General features: G+C 40.7%; 3 protein-coding genes and 2 long non-coding RNA genes across 7 annotated transcripts in view; 3 read left to right on the forward strand and 2 right to left on the reverse strand.

Annotated features, from left to right (window-relative positions):
* Window positions 1–20,897, forward strand: part of LOC135796054 (uncharacterized) — a 32,832-nt gene that overhangs the window by 4,907 nt on the left and 7,028 nt on the right. The window lies entirely within an intron of this gene.
* LOC135796045 (polyhomeotic-proximal chromatin protein-like) lies at window positions 10,496–17,992 on the forward strand. 3 transcript variants are annotated; one of them, XM_065307934.1, is made up of 7 exons: window positions 10,496–10,800; window positions 13,338–14,833; window positions 14,898–15,222; window positions 15,475–15,710; window positions 15,777–15,979; window positions 16,054–16,953; window positions 17,010–17,992. In XM_065307934.1, exons 1-7 carry the CDS (start codon window positions 10,766–10,768, stop codon window positions 17,220–17,222), a joined length of 3,408 nt encoding a protein of 1,135 aa, XP_065164006.1. In that variant the 5' UTR covers window positions 10,496–10,765; the 3' UTR covers window positions 17,223–17,992. The 3 variants fall into 3 exon arrangements, with proteins under 3 accessions (XP_065164006.1, XP_065164007.1, XP_065164008.1); XM_065307935.1 differs by having other exon boundaries at window positions 16,057–16,953; XM_065307936.1 differs by having other exon boundaries at window positions 15,484–15,710.
* LOC135796049 (UMP-CMP kinase 2, mitochondrial-like) lies at window positions 17,944–19,532 on the reverse strand. The gene is made up of 4 exons (XM_065307944.1): window positions 19,332–19,532; window positions 19,159–19,276; window positions 18,656–19,094; window positions 17,944–18,362 (listed from the first exon to the last, which is right to left on the reverse strand). The coding sequence occupies exons 1-4, from the start codon at window positions 19,530–19,532 to the stop codon at window positions 18,242–18,244; spliced, it is 879 nt and encodes a 292-aa protein (XP_065164016.1). The 3' UTR covers window positions 17,944–18,241.
* Window positions 19,180–19,987, forward strand: LOC135796053 (uncharacterized). The gene is made up of 2 exons (XR_010549222.1): window positions 19,180–19,287; window positions 19,404–19,987. It is a non-coding gene; the product is annotated as an uncharacterized lncRNA (long non-coding RNA).
* On the reverse strand, window positions 19,589–20,752 carry LOC135796050 (uncharacterized). Its single transcript, XM_065307945.1, has 3 exons — window positions 20,597–20,752; window positions 20,159–20,542; window positions 19,589–20,098 (listed from the first exon to the last, which is right to left on the reverse strand). The coding sequence occupies exons 1-3, from the start codon at window positions 20,667–20,669 to the stop codon at window positions 19,794–19,796; spliced, it is 762 nt and encodes a 253-aa protein (XP_065164017.1). The 5' UTR covers window positions 20,670–20,752; the 3' UTR covers window positions 19,589–19,793.

Raw genomic sequence — 20,897 nt, forward strand, 5'->3', positions numbered from 1 at the left:
ACAAGATACGGGCATGATTCTTTTACAGGTTTTTTCATAATTAAATTACGCATCTATTAATATATAGCTTAAGTTGATAGCATTTATTTAAAGCTGATTAAAGGCAAGTTAAAGTTGTTTAATGTAAATTTTAATTAAATAAACTTAATTTGCCTGTAAATTTTTATATAAACAAATTATTCATATTATTTTTTAACTATTCGATGCGTAATTTAATTCTGAATCGATTGATGTATTAATATTTTATATTCATTGATTAATTAATTTAATAAAAAATAAAATGTAAAATATTTCGTATTTGGGGCATTTACGCATTGAAATGAAAAGTGTAGGACTTGTATGAGAATGAGACACTATACAAACACGAAAAACACGCTCGAAACACGTATTCGTTGACCTTGTCGATGAACGACGATCAACATATGTTTAAGCCGGCTTAGCGGTAGAAATTACTTAACTTCAGTACCACTAGCGCCCCCTGTTGACATTTTAACCACACTAAATCAATATTTTTCGTTTTACTTCTAAAATATTCAAATTGATGCCCTAAAGGCGCTAAAACGTAATGGAAATTTTGATTTTAAGTGTTTACCGAAGTGAAAATTTCATTTTAGGTTATAACGGTTATGCTTAGGGTAATGTGGTGCTGAACGTGTGTAGATTGTGTGCAAAACATGGGGTTAGACCTAATGTGCCATGAAAATATACTAAACTTTGTATTAGAAGCTAAAATTTGATATTTTTGTTACAGATTTAATCTACATTCGAAATTATTTATAAAAAATCAATAAGGTGAGTGATATTTTGGATTTTATTTTATATAAATTTATTTATTGGTGAAAATTGTGGTTGTTTTGAATTTCTACCCTTGGAATTTTGACTAATTGTGAATTTCCGAGTTATCGTTGCGAAACCACTAGATTGCCGCCCCCATGCGGTGCTCTGTCGCCGTGCGGCATTGTCTTTATCGCAGCAGCTATCTGTCAATCTCGACCGCAGAACGAAACGCGGTAAACCACCGATAATACAAAATACAAATACGGACAAATTTTACAATTTGAGTAGGAAATTAATAATATTAAATCGGTAAAATTTTTGGTTTCATTTTAACTTGTTTTAATCGAAGGTGCATGCTCGTTGAACGGGTTCCACCACCTGCTCCACCAATATTCCAACAGAGGGACCGCCGGTAATCCCCTGAGCACTTGAGCAATGCGGTATCGCCGGCGAGGACTAATTAATCGTAACGTGAATCGTCGTGCGGCGTTTTATCGTCGAGCGATTACCGAAATTACACTCTATGGGTACTAATACATGTAGGAGCTATTTATCTATGTTAGGTTAGGATGCAATTTGCTATAGATTGGGTTTAAATAAGTATCTATGCGTGATTTAGTGTTGTATGTTTTTTTTTGAGGTTAGAGTTGTGTTTTAGTATTTGCCAGTATTCGCCTAATTAATATGTGGTTTCATTGTAAATTTTCAAGCGTAAGGTGTGAGGGGAAACTTGGAAACAGTGGCAATGTGCTGCATCAGTCCCTCTCATCCCCGTGGAGGAGTTGGCGCGTCGTAAACAGCTACTAAATAATTCCGTACACTGGAGCTGAGAGTCTGAGTATGGCATAATCATGTAAAAAGCTTTTTCTTTGTTCCCCTGAAAGTGTAACTCACATTTTCACTCACAATTTTAAATATTCAAATATTTTCTTTTTTTCACTCAAAATATTTTCAAAAAAACGAAAATTCACCTAATTAAGTGTCATATTTGAAAATTATTCAAAATTATAATTTTTTTGTATGTGGGATTTATTGCGCATGCGTTATGACAGGTTGTTACGCAAGAAACATTACAAAACTTGCGCGTATAGTAAACTCTCCCTTCTGTTGCTTCCTGTTCCGAAGTTGTGCGCTGCTCCCACTCCGGCTGCCGTTATTCCCGGTATTCCCGACCGGCGGGTCGACGTCCGCCCTTGATATTGAAGACTCCCATCCCCCCGCGCGACGTCGACGTCGCTGCTGGAAAAGTTTCGCCCGTTTTCGCCACGCCGACGAGACGCGTTTCGAGTTTCAAGTTGAAGGTTAACGGACAGCCTTCAAGATATATTCTAGTCTATTCTATATCATTTAGAAATAAGGGACATAACAAAAAAGGGACTCCAGGAACCATATAAAACATGAAGATGCGGTAAATTAAGATTAATTAACTGGGAGTGTATTATTATTACCTACTTAATTGTAGCAAAAAAGGAAGTAGGCTAGTAGTACGAGTACGAGTAACAAGTAGTAAATTTTATTGCGCATGCGCATCACATGTTTGAATAATTACCGTAAAAATCTTAGGAGATTCAATGGTGTATGAAGCAAAGCTGGGAATTTTTAGGTTAGGTATTAGGTAGTTGGTAGTTGGGTGTAAAATGAATAGGTTTCTCGCCGTGTGGTGTGAATGTGAACGCAATCGATCAGCTGATCCCAGAGGACGGAAAGGCCACTGACCTACTCATCTCCTCACTCCTACTCCCCACACATACCCACGGCTCTGCTGCCAAACAACGCGAGTGGGAGAATGCATTATGCGCTCAACAAACCGACATCTCTCCACTGATCGCCAACCAGTATGCGCAACGATGTCGGCGTGATCATTTATCATCGCAATTAATTTTTGTATTCGTTAAAAAAGCGGCTGATGTTTTTTAGACGTCTAGACTGCTCCAGACTCTGGGGCTTAGATTCTGGACCATAGTAGAGTTGTGATGGTGAGTTGAGTTGAGTTGGAATCGATTAATTGACGAAAACCGGTAGAAAATAAGACAAAAACGTTGTTCCCAGGGTAGGAAATAAACGGGCGCGACGCATAGGGCTTGACATGCCCGCAGGAACAGGAATTGGGTGCATTGGGTGGGTTTACTGGCATCGGGGACAAAGGTTTCCGTTTTGGGGAATACGAGGGAAGCCCGGGCGTCTGCTTGATTGGACTTGTAATGCTTCCAATATTTTTACCTCTCTTGGAGCTAAAAAGCACTGGAAACCGGAGGAAATTGAATTTGAATCTCCTACCCTCTTTTGCTTAACAATTTGCAATCAGGCGCTGAAAATATTCATAAGAAAAAAAAACGTGTTTAAATTTTTTTTCGATTTTTTTTTGTTTTTTGATGGTAATTTTCAGGTAATTAAATTTTATGATTGTGGGAATGAGTTCCCCGTTGGGACTGGTCATTAGGGGTTGGTACTGAGGTGCTCTTGATGCCACCTCAACTTTACATACCTTCGTTTTTCGTCTTTTGTGCGCGCTTGATGCGCGCAGCGAAGCGTTGAATATTTGGGGTTGTTCCACAACGTGCGCACCCGCTACCATCCTCTTTAATTTATGTTCGCGCTGCGTGTGCACGCCCGACAATAAGAAACTGCTCTAATTACCCACTCCGGTTCATTTTCTTGTGGGGTTCTTGAGGATTTAGTGTTTTCTTACGCGGACCCAAATTGCAATGCTTGTTTGGTTTAATTAGGCGCTTTTTGAAATATTTCTTCATTTTTTGAAGAAAATTCATGGTAAATACATACTCAAAAGTCACCCCTGGAGCGTTTGCAAATGACAGAATAAGCCGAAATAAGAATGGTCTTCAGTTGTAGGTATAAAAGATGCAAATGCAAATAATTCTCGGCCGCTTTTGGCCTCGGAGGCAAATTCTTTGAAAATATGAATAGGAATGAAATAAATCTGCAGACTGTTGGAGTTCGACAACACCAAGAGAAAGTCTAATCCCTTTTTTGTTCAAATTATTCCAAGAAGTCCAATATTTAACCTCACAAAAATGAGTAGCGTTTCCTAGGCGTAGAGATAAATCTCTGTGATAATAAAAGATAAAAGTTAAAAAATAAATCTCAATAACGAGGCGTAAATTTTGAATGTCTCTGTTTCTGTGTGTCTTTTCCCTGAAATTTACTCTCCACCCTTATAAAAAATACGATTCCTCTTCATTTCTTGATCTCTTCATCTCTCTTATTATCCTAGTGGAGTGGCATCGTCTGTTTTTCTTCTTTTTTACTTCTCCTGAGGTAAGAAGACAGATGATTCTCAATTTCCGTTCAAGTCCAAGCTTTTTCTCGTTTTCACGTTATTTTGGGCTTTTTTAACGTGATGGTGTGAAATCTATGACGGCAATAAACCTAGACCCTAGATGGGGCAGGATAGCAAGTCATGCTTCATGGTGTGGACCTCTGGAACTGAAACTGCACATTCGCACTTTGTTTACTAAACCAGCACCGGCACCCTCATCGCATATACGAGTATTGCAGCCATGATGGGTTCGCTTCGGTTGTGGAATTTCATTCGCGTCGGTCTTATCGTCGGCTCGGTCGTCCCCTTTATTTAACACACACTCACACTCACTCACATACACATGGTGTGTTCAAAATGAAACCCAACCCAATATTTATAGCCCAGGCGGCCCCACAGTCGGCGTCGGATGCATCCTCAGTGTGTTTGTGGACCCACGTGTGCACTACACATCGGCGGCCATTTTTAATCGTCCCTCACACTGAGAGGTACCGAAAATACGCATGCATCGTCGCGTAGGTCGAAGCACAATCCCTAAATCACCCAAATGTCTAGTTATACACGAATATGATAAGCGGGACCATTTGGTACACACCCCGAAATGATTTTTTAGACAATGAAAAAAAAAATAGAAAGAGATGTGAGATGAAAAAGAAGTGTAATGGAACTAATTACGAGGAGAAAAGCTCGAACCCATCGCGACCATCAAAAACTCGTTAAATTTATTATCCATTGAGCATGGGATGCACCTTGAATAATTTTTTTGTTTTTTTAGGTTGGAAACATCCAAAAATAGATTAAAAGTGAATTAATCACTGGTCAGATTTCTCACGCTTTGGATTTTTATTTTTTTATTTTTATTTTGTTGTTTTTTTGTGTAATAAAATTTGCAAAAACAAATAAAATTGTAAATAGTGTATGCCCTTGAGGGTTTACAGCCCCTGTGTATAAAACAAAGGGTAGATATCGGAATAAATAATAAAAATATTAGAAATGACCGAAAAAAGAAAAAATAACCTATAAAACTTAAAATTGGATTACGATTCCATTGTCTGCATGCCTGGTGCGCCCTATCGGAGTGTTTTTCCCTTATTCCAGCATGGTATGAATACACCCTTATATGAATATCCACGCATTGAGGGTTGAGGGGTTGCCAGTGGCACGGATCGCATGTCAAAAACTCAATATAACGAGAGAGACGCAACAGCAGCAACCCGCCGAGCGAACATATGACTTATTTCCCTAGAGGGTGGTCGTGGTCGAGGACCGAAGCGTCCTTTGCATGCCAATATCATCGAAAAGTTGAAGAAATAATCAAACAAAAGAAAAGTTTTTTTGTTTGTTTTTATTTTAATAGAAGAGATGATGAAAAACGAGAAGAAAAAATATTAATCGGGTGCAAATCTATAAATCTGCAGGTTGTCAACAGAAAAGTTGTCCGTAAAACAAAACAAACAAATCTTACGCTGTTGGCACCTCTAAACGAAGCCATTTTAGATGAATAAATTATTACATCATCGCACCCCTCGTACGAAATTTGAGCCGAATATAAATCGCAGACGGTGCTGGTGACTGTGAGAGTGTCGCAGGTGTACAAACACAAAAACAGTTTTACACATTCGCCATTAAAATCACGACTAAAATCATCATAAACACCTAAAGGCACATAGATATTCTACCTATACATGTACCTGTAGTTGTATTTTTAATTTTTATGTACATAGTAATCCAGAAAGTTTAAAAAAAATCAAATTGTGATTTAATCACCACACAAAATGCAGTATGTGAATATGTGAGTGTGGGGTTTGGCACGTAGTGCTTATAGTCCACCTTTATTTCACTGGTGTAGATTTGGTGGCGGACGAAAAAAGACAGCGAGAGTTGCAGCGGTTGCCGCCAATACTGCTGGTGCTGTGTCACGTAGCTTACGCTCCGGACAATATTTACGTGCGTCAGTGTTGGTGTATATGTGTATGCCTATACCTCGGGCGGTTTTCGGTTATGAACCCATAAATTACACGCGTCTGCTTTGCTTTCGGGGGACTCTACCTATCACAGCGCCATCTATACCATCCATATTCAAACTTTTTTAATTTTTTAATTTTCTTTTAAATTTCGTTATTTTACAAACAAATTTTATAATTTTCGTAATTTCTAATCATCCTAATCATAAATGGATTACTCTACACCAATTCTACTCTACATGGCATTATGTGCTGTGGGTACGTGATGAAGCGGGTGGTTTTAATGCGTTTTCTCAGTTTAATAGACGCGCTGGTGCCTTTCAGCTTTCCGCAGACTGACTGATTGTGATAGAACTCGTCGAGTAGAAGCTCAACCCGCGTAAGACAAACTTCCGTTAGCGGAGGGGCTTAACGAAGAGGCTTGATGCTGATGAAAGATCGATAGGATTTAAAACGAGACGCCGAAAACAAAAGATAACCCCAAAAATTCAATTTTTAATATTTTTAGGTTATGTTAGGTTATATTTTAATGGCTAGTATATATTAAGTGGTTTCGTTAGGTTTCTGAAGGTGAGTACTTACTTTGTGCGTTCCGTGTTCCACGTTGCGCCTTTTGGGAATGGCAAGCGCAAAGCGGACTCCCCGCTGCGAATATATTAAGCGGCGTTTTCCCAAAACGCACTCACACACATACGAAAGCTTTTTGGTGAATGTATGTGTGCGCAACAAAGAGGGGACATTAGTGCCGCTGAGCGAACGTTTTCTTTCTTGATGACGGTGCGCTCTGCGCACACCAACTCTCCCGCTCTGCCAAATGCACCGAAACGAAGAGATACGAGGTTATACAGGCGACAGCCTACGATCCATGTGTTGCGAAGCGCTTTTTTTCTTTCTTCTATTCCAAATTCCACATTTTTTCTCTTTCTTTCTCTGCTTTTCACGTCCCATCACTCCGGGTGACAGATTAGCATGTGACCGAGACACATAATGGGCCACCGGCCTCGGAAACAAATCACTTTGACCATTTTCATCTGTTTCCATACCATTAGACGATTAGATGCGCAGCATTAGTACGATTCATTTTTTTAAACGCTCATAATATGCAAAGTGTTAAATGTGTTGCCTATAGTTACCTACATTATGTTATATTACATTAGTTTCTGTTTGGGAACGTTTTTTTAAAGGCTAGATTAGGTAATATTACAGAAAGTGTAATTAAGATTAGACTCGTCGTTGGATCAGTGTGGTCGTTACCAACCCCGGGCACGTAGCGTGCACGCGCGTTGCGAGATTAGCCATTAGGAGAAAGTGCGCCCTCTGGAGGCGGACATTAGGCGTGCGCGTGTGCCTAGAGCGGAAAGTGTGTCCCAAATGCGGTTAAAACGTGCCCTCGGTGTTTACTTACGCGGGCATCCCTTCCTGATTGCCTAAAATTGGATTTTCCATGTGTAAGTTACATCTTAATCAAAATAATAAAGAAAAACATTCATTTTTATCTTTTTTTGCTGTCAAAACTTAATAATCACATAATTTTGACATTTGACAGATGTTGACGTGTCGATTTGGAGATACATTGATAAATGACAGTTCAAAACTGTCTAGTCATCGTTTTCCACATGTTTCTAATCCTTATTGATTGATATTTTTCTTTGAAATGTTTTTTTTAATGGTTGTGTGTATAATGCAATGGTCAACTTTGAATATGTTGACCTAGGTTATGTTGCACGTGCGTCGTGTAGTATTTGTATTTGCGTTCGGTTCGCTCACCCACCACTTGTGTTTGTGTGCTTCATTTGCTTCATTGGACCTCACTTGTTACCCCTCTCTCTTTTGTTTCGTTCCAAGTTCAGTGGACACCACCACTCAAGCGGCTCTTCACTCGAGTCTCGTCTCTTCATTTGCATTGTTAATGAGTCGCACTTGGTGCACAAATCATATATAAACAGAAACAGGCGGATTGTTAATGAGTTCACTTGTTCACACAAATATACAAAACATCAAAAAAAAAAGAGAAAGACGTGAATATAATGATAAAATCATTATGTTGGTGATTCAATTTGTTTGAGGTTAACATTGTCATTCGGGTGGTCGGCCATTTTTATACCTGCTTTGACATTTGACATCTGGCGAAACAAACGAAGCACTGATGTTGTTATTTTTTGCCTGTGGCATTATTCTTTCCTTTTCTTCATGCGTGTGTGTTGTGTTGTAAGTTCTTCTTTGATGCTTTCCTGATGATGATCGTGATGAGCACGCCGCCACACCGCACGCTGCATGCAGCACGCACGTTTTAAGTGTCGTCAGGTGTCCGCACTTTCCTTCTCTTTTCTTCTCATTGTGTTTAGTATCATTCTGTCTCTCTTAGATTAACGATGCTACTTTCATATGGTTGTGTTGCGTGGTATTGCTATCTCTCTTTTACACATGTAATATAATGGAGTATTGTGGTGCGTCTATTCGACATTCATTTATTACGCCGATGGGATGCGCGCTCCGCCGAACGATGACGGACGAACACGGCCGTGATGGAGGGTTTCCCCTCGCTCGCGCCACCCGAGGGCGGATTTTCGAGCGCGCGCTGGCATGGCGTGTGTAGACGACGGTAGACTTCTTGGAAGGCGCGCATCATGAAAACAGGTTGCTGAACGCGCGCGCCTTGTGCGTTGTGGACTTGTGTGGAAGAAATAGAAATGTCAGCGTCACGGCATGTGCATTGGGTTGTTTTTTTTTTAGGGGCCAGCGCCCAAATCAAAGATGCCGCACACATCTTTTCTTTCGTATTGTATGGCAAGAGAGGACCTGTTAACACGTGATGAGTGTGTGGGATAGAAGACTGGTAGAGGTGGAAATGTTTCTTGAAGTTTTTGGGAGACTCAAGAAACGATTAGAGGAAAAATGTGCGGGGAAAATGCTTTGATGTTGTGGCTTTGAGGAAATGAAATTTTCCAGCGTTCAAGCTGCTTGGGAGAATATTGAAAACGTCAAAAGTACCAAAATATAAGCTTTCTTATGAGAATATTTGCTTTTGAAGCTTAGAGAAGTAATTTTTTGGTGTTTTTGAAGAAATTTTCACTTCAAATGTGATTTTCTCTTAAACTATTGGTCGGATTTTGTTCAAATTTGGTATTCACCTAGGTTTTTACAATATCTAAGTTAATCTTGAATCTTTTTTAATTTAGTAGCTGATTTACGTCCTAAAAACCTAAAAATTGTGGATTTTTTAGACAAAAAGCCTTGTAAATCTTTCAAAAATAAGAATTTAAAAAAAATCTTTTTACATAACATTTCTCATAGTACCAGTTACATCTGTGATTTTTTTTGTAATTTTTCTTCCAATAGTTTGCCCATAATCGCTGTTTCCGCAGCAGCTAAACTAACAAAACATCCATATGAAAAATGTCGAATATTTTCGGAATTTTTGATTTAATTCATAATCAAACAGTACCATCTCTTAGTATATTAAACATTAGACATTCCCCAACCTATTTTAACTTGATCCAGAGTTCCACCTCTTCAAAATCTCTTAAAAACCGCTTTACACTCTAAATTCTCCAATTTTTACTTACAAACAACGCGACACTGCAACAATACGCTCATCAATAACGCCCGTCGACGTTTTCAAACCCAACCGACCTCGAATACGACATTCATCAAAATCCCCAGCACCCATCGTCAAATGGTAACCGAAAGCTTTCGCAACCCATACGCAGGAATCCGCCCAAACGACTCCGAGAAAAACAGCCTCACATGCGGCCATGATGGATTTCAAGCTATGCAACTTGTCGTTTTTATCGCACACGTGATTGATGTGCGCGCCTAATACGCGCTGAATTTAAAACATGCGAACACCACTCGTAAGTTTCAATTCGAATTGAGTCATGTGAAGTGTACGCTATTTACTGCCGGGATAAACACATCATTTGTTCCGAGTGCCAACAAACATTTGCATACAAAAGCGCCATTGTTTCCCAATCCGACCGCGCGCGGACGTGTGCGTGTGTAGATGTGTGCCATGTCGCGCTAATAAAATATGGTGGACTGCGACGAGTGGTCGGCGCACTCACAGCACCAACCTTCATTTGTTCAGTCTGCGCCGCGCATTCATTTATTTCCGTCCTGGCTCACTGGCTCAAACATTCGATATCATTCTATTGCATTTTAACTTTTTGATTGTATTGATGAATGAGAAGGAAAGAGAGTGACGCGTTTTTGGTATTCCGATGACCCCTCTAGTTTCGTAAGAAACGCATGCGATGCGGCGTTCGTCCCTCTTGAATACATCGCGCTTTCTCGCTTGCTGTCGTCCAATGAGCACGATGGTGGGGTGAAAACACACACGATTGGTTGTCCCAAGGTCATCCACTCTGCGTTCGAGGCTTGTGCTGTGGCGTGCTGCGCATGCGTCGCCTACCGTTTTCCATTTTTCGTCGGCGTTGCATGGCGAGCGGCACCCAGCGCGCAGTTTCATACCGGAGTGCGCGCGGTTCGTGTTGCCTACATTGCTCGCCAAGCACACACACACACATACATTCATCTCTTACTCTTGAACTCAGTGGCGTCCCATGGAATTTGTGCAGTGTTCCAAAACAATTTCGATGTGTAATTCATTCCAAACAACGCCTGGACACCGAAATCTCATTTGAGTTGTTTAATAATTTGTTTTGTTTTGACAATCAGCAATTGCGAATTGTTTATGTGCGGCGCGCTCGCCAGTTTTGTGCGCGATTGAGTTGCGTTTGATTTGATAATGGAACGGAGGTCTTATGGTTTCTTTACGAAAAGGTTTGCTTTGGTTTTGTTTTTTGGTTTTTGCATCTAATTTAAGTTGGGTTATGGTAATTAAACGCAAGTGAGATGGGTTGTGAAACTTCTGGATTACGATTCGCGCTTGAATAAAACGGTAGGAAACAAAAACAAAAAAAACAATCGATGTATTGTGTGTTGTCTAATCTGCATGTTTGTGTCTATGTTGTGAATTAAGTTTAAAATTGCGAAAATTACATTACATCACATGTCCGCGCGCACGTCCCTGAGTCTCTGAGTCTGTGCGAATTTCGGTCCGTATTTCCCCTCGTTGGCGTCTTTCTTTGTGGGCTGGTCCGCAGCCGGTGCGAGCACTGGCTGGTGCCCCGCTCTACACTCACGTATTGATGACGACTTGGCAACGTCGCTCGCTTGCCTTGGGGGATATTCGTATTTCTATTCTTGTTTCGCACGATGGTTGTTTCTCTTCAACTTGTGGGCGATGTGGATGCGGTTCGTTTAAAGCTGATAACTTGGTGCGGATCGTGAACGATCCGTGGCGAACGTTCCATCGGCTTTAGGTTTTTCTCCGGCGGTCGAACCAACCGAGTTGAACCGTCGTTATCCAACCAGCGCAAGATGGAGAGAGACGCGGCTAGTGCGTGCAGTTAAATTTATGTCTCGGGCCAGCGTACGTGGTTGCCACATTTATCAAAACAAATGCGCTATGCGCTTTTTGTTTCTAAACATATTTATATTTATAAAAATGTATTTTAATATTTTCTGCATTCTGTAGTATTCGTATTTGTGTGAAATAGTTTTTCTTGTTGATATGGTGTATTCGTGCATTTTCGGGTTTTTGGTTGAAAATTCGTTTTCTGCGCGCCGGGTGCGAGCGACAGGAAAATAACGAATACCGACGAGGGTTGGACTCTATTATGTTTGCTCTCCCCTTGCTTTGCGTTCCCCTTGGTACGCTTGAAGCTCTCTCCTGGCAACCGTGGCGCAGGGGAGCGAAATGGCATGAGCGCGAATGCCTTTCGCGTTCGGCCGGGTTTCACCCTCGTGCCGATCGCTTGCAAGAGGGTTTCGGATATCTGGAGGGGTTTTTGCACCGCTTCCGACCAAGGGGGAGCGGCCATTGGGGCGCAAAACGCCATTAGTGGAAGCCCTACAGCACGGAAATTACGAAACCGTACACGCTGCGCCATCTCTTATTGCGCACACGCACTATTCGCACCCCAAATGTAATAAGAGCGGCCGCGCGCGCGTTTGTAGGCTTCCCAGCGCGTGTTTTAATTTATGCTTGGGGTGAAGAGAGTTTGGGAAATGGAGATGATGGAGAGATGCAAGATGCACGACGGTTGTGTGCATTTGCATAAGAACTGGGCGCTCGCTCAGCGGGCGAGGAATGGAAGGCCAACTCCGCCCCGTTTTCAACGTGCTATTATCGCCGGGGCGAACACTAAAGTCGATTTCACGACGGGCCGTAAATACCCCATGGCGTCTCTCCCATTTCGTTTCCATGTGCGAGATGCACTCGTAAAAGCAATTTCACTCGGCACATGGGCGCACATTTTTCAAAACGTACCCGAAACGCAGGTATACGGATATTCACGAAAATAAGCCGCACTTGCATGCATCTGGGAAAGTAACGAAAACTTTCCAGTAAGTACGTTACTTTGAATTTAGAAAAGTTTTACGCCAGGCAAACTTTCAGCTTTGAGTCTAGACGAAATTTAATACAAAATGTATTAGCGAGGACAAAACAAGAAAGATTTTCTCCCGCATCGGTAGAAAAAGTAGTTATCCGACGAATGTTACACAGGGACGGATTTATAATTATGTTTTGGTGTTAATTTTGTGTTTTTTAAAGCAAAATTGGCGGATTTATTGGAGAAAATTCTAATTTTTGTTTTTATGTTGAATTTTTTCTTTGGTTGTTTTTGTTTTGTAAGTTTTGTTAAGTTTGTTGTTCGTTTCTTCGTTCTTCATTTACATTTTACGGCGTCCCTGCATTCCACATACGGGACATGTGCGTGATTACTGATTACATGTGAAATGCGCTGCAAAATGGAGCACGTTGGCTATAACATTGAAGACACGGTGCAATGGAAACATGAAAAGAATGTGCAGCTGCCGCTTTTCACGTCACGGCAACACCACAGCCCTGTGCTTTGCCCGTCAACCACTAAACGAAGTCGTCAACAATTAAATCCTATTCACATTCTTTTCAATTAAAAACGTTTTAATTGTTTTTTTTAAGATTTCCTTAAATTTTGTTGATATTTTTGTTATTTTCTGAGTTATCCTGTATATATGAAATGTTTTTACTGATGAATAATTTTTTTCATCCAGTTCATCTGGTTTCCCATCTTGTTCTGGGCCCCTTTTCGATAACACACACTAAAAAACACAATCATCCCCTTTTTGTCACGGCACCCGAGAGTACCATCCTCATCTTCTCACCCCTTGTATAAAATTTCTGTGTTTTATTCATTCACTCATTTTGTGTTTCGACGGTTTCGTCCCATGCGCATCGTTTTTCAACGAATTTTTTTATTGTCTGCTTGCAGATCTCAGCACTACGACAACCTCCAAGCCGAGCAGCAGCAACAACAGCAGAAGCAGCCGCTGAAAGATACCACAAACGTCGTCGGTCTTAAATCCAATAAAGTTAACAACAACGACGAAGCTGAACCGGAGTCCACGCAGACTTTACAACCGTCAAACGCTGCACAGCCGGAGGGTAGTCGATCGCTTCAGTGTCTTGAAACTCTTGCGCAGAAAGCTGGTATTTTTGATATTACCGCTGAAGATTGCAAGTACGATGCTGCCACCACGCTGCTGAACTTGGAGCGTGGTCAGTATAACAATATGAGCGAATTGAATAAATCCGGACAGATGGATCAGAATCAACAGCAACAGGGCAACGCCCAGCAAGGGCAACAACAACAGCAACAACAACAGCAGCAGCAACAACAACAACAGCAACAGCAACAGCAACAAGCTCAAGTAGTACAACAGCAAGTCGTCCAACAACAGCAGATACAACAGGTGCAAATGCAGCCGGATCAGACTATGGTCCCTGCTCAATCTCCACAACATCAACTCCAACAGATATCTTCAGTTTCATCCGGAGGACAACTACAGACATCAATGGGTCCCCCGCAGCATACTGTATCCATGCATCAGCAGGTCGCGCAAGGCGGACAGGTTATCCAAACACAAGGAGGACAATTGGTTGCTACCGGGTCAAATAATACAACGATAACAACAATGAGTCCACTGCAGCAAACTGGTCATACTCAACAGATGGCTGATTGGAGTCATGGACGCGTCCAGGTTATTCAGCAACCAATTCAGAATCAGACCTTCATGCCGCAGATCTACAACGCGCAGGGGCAGCCCCTAATCATGCCTGGGAATATCTCCTTGCATCCTAGTATCAATCCGCAGCAGATACAAGTTATTACTAAGCCTTTTCAAGGACAACCGCTTGGGCAACATATGATTACCACCGCGCAGGGCAAGCAGGTGATTCAAGCCAGTCAGGCGGCTACGTTTCCTTATACGATTCCCACGACGCAGAATCAGCAGACTTTGGTGTTTAGTCAGCTTGCGATTGGGTCCCAGCCGAATATCATTCATAACACTACCGCTGGTAATGGAAACGGGGTTAATCAACAGAAGACTTCGGAGATGCACAAGGTACAGATGCAGGGACAAAAGGTTCAGATGCAGAAGGTTACTGGTAATGTGCAGACTGTTGCGACGGGGCAACAACAGCAAGGACAATGCGTTCAGGTATCACAGGCGATGATTGGGTCACAGCCTACTGCGCAGATCATCAGTCAGATTCAACCGAATGGTCAACAAATGCAATTTGCTGCTGCACCTTGGCAGTTTGCTTCGAATGGGATTCCACAAGTGTGGACCACGAATGGATTGCAATCTGCTGGGTTAATCGCGCAGAATCCGATATTTATCAGAGGTACAAATCCTGATGGTACTCCTGGGATGTTTATCCAGCAGAGTGCGCAGCCTGCCACGATACAAACCCAACAAAATCGTGAGTTTTATTGGTTAAATTATGTTTTTCATTGGTTTTTAATGTTTTTGTTTGTTTTTAACAGCTACTGCAGCAGCAACCATTACAACACAAGGTATCCAACAATTGGGTAAACCCCGTCCAGCTGCGGATAATATCCAACCGAAACAAACGCCCACGCGGCCGTTGAATATCCTCCCATCGAATCCGCAAGCCATCCGTCCGGCTAGTTCTGTATCCACGCAGACAATCGGTGCTCAGACGCAAGTCCTAGGTGCCAAGATAGCAACTAAAGTCAGAGCGAAAGCTCCTGGTATCCGCACATCACCAGCGCCCAAAGCTGATGCTGCTAATCAAACGCAAGCTAAGCAATATAATCAAGCGCTGCAGCATAATGTTGTCAACAATAAGTAAGTCGAGTTCTTTAATATCTTCTACATTCACATGCATGGGAATAATCACTGCTTTGTAATCTCTGTGTGGATGCAAACAGTGGTCACTTTGTTTGACACACATTCCCGATATTAAACGCTAGATCTCTGAGCGAATGCGTGAAGTTATTAGTTATTCGCTTCGTTCTCTCTGCGACAGTTTTCTCACCAAGTTAATTGCGAAGTGTTGAGTTTTATGTGCATAAAGTTTTATCAGATTTGTCTCTTTTGTGTGCACAGGATGCTCGTAATGAACACCTCCACCGGAGGCATAACCATGGCCCCCGGTTCACCAATGACCGCCGAAAAGGCGCAGCAGTTGGTAAACAATCAAAAGCAAGTGCAGCAAGGTCAGCAGCAGCAAACGCAACAAGTTATTATGCAGCATCAGGCTATCCAGCAGCAAGCCATGCAACAAATGCAGTTCCAAGCTGGACAACAGCAACACATCCAACCTAAGATGATGAGTAAGTGTTGTATATTTTAATTCATATGTTTTGTGTATTAATAAATCGATTTTTATGTTAATTTAGCGATGCAAGCTATTCAGCAGCCGATGCAAGTCCAAGGTGACAGACCAATAATGCCCGTGGTGTCTATGAGTGCCCAATCCACCGCACAAGTACAGCAAACCATGCAATCAATGCAACAGTTGCAGGGTACCATCCATCCATTACAGTCCAACCTAGCTGTGACACAACAACCGATGCAAATGAACATTCAGCAGTTACATCAAGTGAGTATATTTCGATGACTCATGTGTAGTGCGTTGTGTGGGGTTTTTACTAATAATCACGTGATCATTCATAGCAGTTGCCGCAAATGACGCCGCAAGGCACGATCATTGGTCTGCACACTACGCAGCAGGGTAACGTCGTCAACCAAGTCACCGGCACGCCGCAGATTCAACAATTGGCACAACCTGGCCAGCAGACTATTACAATTGCTGCGGCTGCGCCACAGCCACAACAAATCCCGTTGCCGGCGAGTGTTCCTCAAGTCAAGACTGAAACTGGTGTCGAAGCTATTTCTGCTGATAGCAGTGCGGAAGCACCCAAAGAGAATGGTGTCGCTGAAAAGCCCGAGCCGCTTTCAGCCGAGGTGAAACCATTGATTAATGGTGTTGAAGTGAATCCAACGGCGGCGATTCCTCCAACACCAATGCCTGGCATTGTTCCCTCGGTGCCGGTTTCTTCTACCAACGAAAACGGTCTTCCTATTGCAGCGACAGCTGAAGAGGTGAAGGAACGTTGTCCGCCGAAAGCCATGGTTAAACCACAGGTGCTCACGCATGTTATCGAAGATTTTGTTATTCAGGAATCTTCGGAACCTTTCCCGATCACGCGGAGTTCGTTGATGGGTGATTATAAACACAGTTCTTCAGATAAAGATCATTCTGATGAGCCGCTCAAGAAGAAACATGCTGGTGAAGAAGTGGAGTCCGCAAGAGGTGGCGAGTTTGCAAAATGTGAGAATTGTGGTACTGTTGATCTCAAAGCTAAGTTCAAGAAGAACAAGCGGTTTTGTTCGATGGCGTGTTCGAAGAGCGCGAAGAATAAGGAAGGTAAACGGAAGTGGGATAAAGATGAGTCCATGGAAGTGGATGTGGATTCTGCTGCGTCCGGGGCGGAAAGCTCCCTTAGTCCGACAGGATCTTCACAGGTGCATGCGGAGGATAATACGCCAAAGATTGATCCACTTAAATGGAGTGTAAGTTCATTTTTATGAAGTTTTTGGTGTAAATATTAACTTATTCGTGTGTACAGGTTCAGGAAGTTTATGACTTCATTAGAAACCTGCCTGGATGTTCAGACTACGCTGAAGACTTCCAAATTCAAGAAATCGACGGCCAAGCGCTCATGTTGCTCAAAGCCGATCATCTGATGACTGCAATGAACATGAAGCTCGGCCCCGCGCTGAAAATCGTCGCGAAAATCGACGATATGCGGATAGACAAAGAACCGCCCAAACAGGCTTAAGTTTCCTTGGGGTAATTCCTCAACTTATTAACTATTCTCAACTTTAAATCGTTTGAAGTAAACAATCTCGATTCGGTGATGTGATATAAAACTAAATTTAAACAGCAAAAAGTGCTAAAAATTGACAAATTCTATAACGCTATTATTTAAATTTAAAGTATCGACAACTTAAGAAATTTATACTAAAACTTAACTTTAAAGATGCTGCGCGCTGTGTACATATTGTAGATAAATCGACGAACTATTTAATTTTACTTATTTAATGAAATGTAGCTTTTGATATGTAGGTATGTACCTTAAATGCAAGACTATGATTAATTTAATCAATTAACATTTTGTGTGTGAAAGGCTGACACTTTGACTACTGAAACGTTTTTTGTTTGGGGAACATGCATTGTGTGCTCTGATGGCCAGCACTGTGTTCTAAGTGTAAATACTAACTTAATATTTGTACATTTTTATATGGTCCAGAAGTTTTCATTTTCTTTGTGGATATTTGGGTTGCAGACGTTGCAAGTGTAGAAGTGTAGAACATCAAATCAAAATCATACTCATGTTATTTGTTGTTTCAGTTTCACACACTTTAGCAAGGTATTAATGTGCAATTTGCTAAATTATTGAATTGAATCATAGAGATAAGTTATTTCATTCATTGTTTTCGATGCATTTAAAGCTCTATGCATAATATTCGGATTATATGAAATAATATAACTGCCACTAATGTAATTTACTATATATTGACGAATAATATCATACGATTTATATGAAAATTATGTAAATATCTTAGTCACTCACCACAAGTTATTATAAGAGGTGCTGTCACTGCTTCTGCTCGTCAAGTTGCGAGGGAAATGAGAAAAATTCGTTACAAATTAACGGTTTTTAAATTTTTTTCAATGCGCATGCGCAAGAAGTGAAGTTCATTGATGCGTCCGCTTAGGCCACGCTTAGGCGCTGTTGTATTTCAAGCGCAAAAATGACAGTTTGCAGAAACAACGTGTATTTCTTCATCTCCAGAGTTAAATTTTAATTATATGTGCAATCGATTTGAGAATACCATCCAGAGTTTCAGCTACAGAGACATCACTGTTGACCATCTGAATGGCTGGTTCCTCCATGTACTGGTATGCCAATAACACACTAAAAACAATATTTTCATTATAGATTTAACTGCTGATGAAACATGTGGTGTGGAAATGAATTCGGATGAAATTACACCAATAATTGTGCAGAGATTTGGTTGATAACTAGTTTGCATAACAAGTTATAGTCTAGCAGCTGGCAATTTGTATAATTGGCACTAAATCAACTTTAATTGGTCTACAAACCAGGCTTTCATCATTGACACTCCAGTATTTAGCCAAATTGCCAATAAAAACTTAATCAGAGAACCAAATTTCATCACAATCACATAAATATGCTCAAAAACTAACTTTTGTCTGAAAGAGTGGATTTCTTTCAACATCATCTCCTCTTTGGTGACCTCTTTACGCCGTGCTTGCCGGCGTTGGCGTTCATGTTCACTCACAGACAGGAACAAAACAACATCAGGTTGGATCAAATCCGCTGGCCAGCGATACACCGGATTTCCTCGCGCTGGTAAATCATAACCGCCTGGTTTTGCTTGCACATTACGTGCTAACGCATTTGCTGCTGTAGAATTCCAAAATCTATCGAGAACCACCGGTTGCGTCTCGAGAGTTTTCGCGATTTCAAACGCAGCTATGTAATTCCCTAGTGCGTAAAACGCAGTTTTCAAATCTGCGCTGTCATCAAACGCAGCGCGCAATTCAGAAGAGATACAAGATGGCGGACTTTTTAAATTCACCGCGTTTATCTTCTTCGCTAATAATCGCGATAATGTTGATTTACCTACAAATTTTATACACATAGTAACAAATATTTCAAAATAATCAATATAGGTATTATCTATAACCTGATAAATCAAGACCTTCAAGGACAATCAGCGGATGATTTTTCGCGACTGGTTTAGCATTGCTTTCAGCGTCTGCGTAGATTTTTAAAAGCTTAGACACATTGTCATCTGCTTTATACTAAAAATATGGTAAAGTATAAGTTAATATAGTGTTTTGTTAAAAGATAACTCACTTTTTCATCTTGAAACACTTCCAGAACAGACTTTAAAGTCGGATACATTACGTGACTCGTCATTGTTTCTAGGTTATACATCTGTTTGAATGTGAAACATCGGTAAAGTACAAGCGACGGGGAACGCGCAACTTTTGATAAGTGGGGAAGCACAAAACGAGCACAAACGAGTAGTGGTGACGCAATCCATCTGATTATCATTTTAAACTGCAAATAGTACAGGAATCTACTAATTCAAGCAATGAAAATCGTTTCAGTGACATAAAACTACTGAAATTTATTCGACTTTACTGTCAGACATCAAAACATCAAAAGTCAATCAAAAAACAAAAGTTGTTTCACATTCACAACGTTATAACACAATTATTGATTATAATTAAATCATTATTATAATAAGCACCGTAATTAATGTAATTATTCATCTGCTTAGTGCGTCATTGCATTAACCGTATTATTTTAGTATTACTCTTTTGGAAAAAGCACATCAAACGAGAACAGATCATAAAAATCATTGATGATTTTCAAAGAAATCCCTCTGATGGTCTCCAAAACAACAGGTTTGATTTCATCATATAGTAAATCAATGTTTGAGTTGATAGATTCGTTGATATTATTGTTTAAATCCGTGGCGTTTTGAAACAAGTTGTTGAAATTAATCTTCATGGTTTTGAGCTGTAAATCGGTAATATCCGCGGTGAATTTGAGATGCTCCTTGTTGTTTTTCATGAAACGCGTTGAATTCCACACTGTTCTCACGCTCATCCCGGCTGTAAATTAATTAGTTTATTAGTTATCACTAAATTTAAGTGTTGTAAGGTAAAACTTACTAAATTCGCCATGAAAATCGCCATCTCCATCGATTCCAAGCAGTAAAAACTTTCCTTTGGCTTTGTAGTTCGACTTAAGCGTGATTTCCGGGAAGAATAAGTCAAAATACAGTTGGATACCGTTGTCTGTCATGTATGTTAAGCATTCGAGAGCTTTTCCTTTACTCAAACCACCGACACTTACATCGTGAAGCTCGGCATCTAAGCGAACACTTTTTGTTTCTGGTAATTTCATGATAATATGCTGAACAATGATAGGATCTATAGGAATAGCGTTCATTTCCGGTATGCCATCTTTAAGTCGTGGTATCATGTGGTTGAAATTCGTGCAGTAACATTTTGTTAGCTCAGGATCATTTCTTTTGCAAATATTTATTTCTTTTACTGTAAAAATCATAAATTTAGGAAGAATTAATAAAATTCAGGGTAAAAACTTACTTATTTTCTTTTTAACTGCATTTGTTTCATAAAATATTAAAAGTAAAACACTGCAAAACACTAAAATTCTCATATTTTGTTTAAAATATGTTTTTGATGAAAATTTCAATGTTTATGAACGATGAGTCTGGATGCAACTGAACGGCGCAATATAATTTAGGTATATTTAAACACCACCTCCCCGTTTGCAAGATATCGGTGCATATAATAAACACTTATCGAATAACTCGTTTGCGTTTGCTTAAAAAGTAAACACGTGCCCGGTGTTCGCCATGCATCTCGCCGCCGTTTTAATTAATGC

This window comes from Atheta coriaria, unplaced genomic scaffold (genome assembly GCF_025399875.1).
Source record: "Atheta coriaria isolate IRGN ID8LTWV9N9 unplaced genomic scaffold, Caltech_Dcor_3.1 hic_scaffold_7_pilon, whole genome shotgun sequence".
NCBI lineage: Eukaryota > Metazoa > Arthropoda > Insecta > Coleoptera > Staphylinidae > Dalotia > Dalotia coriaria.

Excerpts from the sequence above, each read along its gene's own strand:
- LOC135796045 (XM_065307934.1), top strand. The coding sequence starts at position 10,766 with ATGGAACGGAGGTCTTATGGTTTCTTTACGAAAAG. Across the intron at positions 14,834-14,897 it reads GATACAAACCCAACAAAATC|CTACTGCAGCAGCAACCATT; the intron begins GTGAGTTTTATT and ends TGTTTTTAACAG. Across the intron at positions 15,223-15,474 it reads CATAATGTTGTCAACAATAA|TGTGCACAGGATGCTCGTAA; the intron begins GTAAGTCGAGTT and ends TTGTCTCTTTTG.
- LOC135796049 (XM_065307944.1), bottom strand. The coding sequence starts at position 19,532 with ATGATAATCAGATGGATTGCGTCACCACTACTCGTTTGTGCTCGTTTT. Across the intron at positions 19,277-19,331 it reads AAGTGTTTCAAGATGAAAAA|TATAAAGCAGATGACAATGT; the intron begins GTGAGTTATCTT and ends CCATATTTTTAG. Across the intron at positions 19,095-19,158 it reads TGAAGGTCTTGATTTATCAG|GTAAATCAACATTATCGCGA; the intron begins GTTATAGATAAT and ends TAAAATTTGTAG.
- LOC135796050 (XM_065307945.1), bottom strand. The coding sequence starts at position 20,669 with ATGAGAATTTTAGTGTTTTGCAGTGTTTTACTTTTAATATTTTATGAA. Across the intron at positions 20,543-20,596 it reads TGCAGTTAAAAAGAAAATAA|TAAAAGAAATAAATATTTGC; the intron begins GTAAGTTTTTAC and ends TGATTTTTACAG. Across the intron at positions 20,099-20,158 it reads CGATTTTCATGGCGAATTTA|CCGGGATGAGCGTGAGAACA; the intron begins GTAAGTTTTACC and ends ATTAATTTACAG.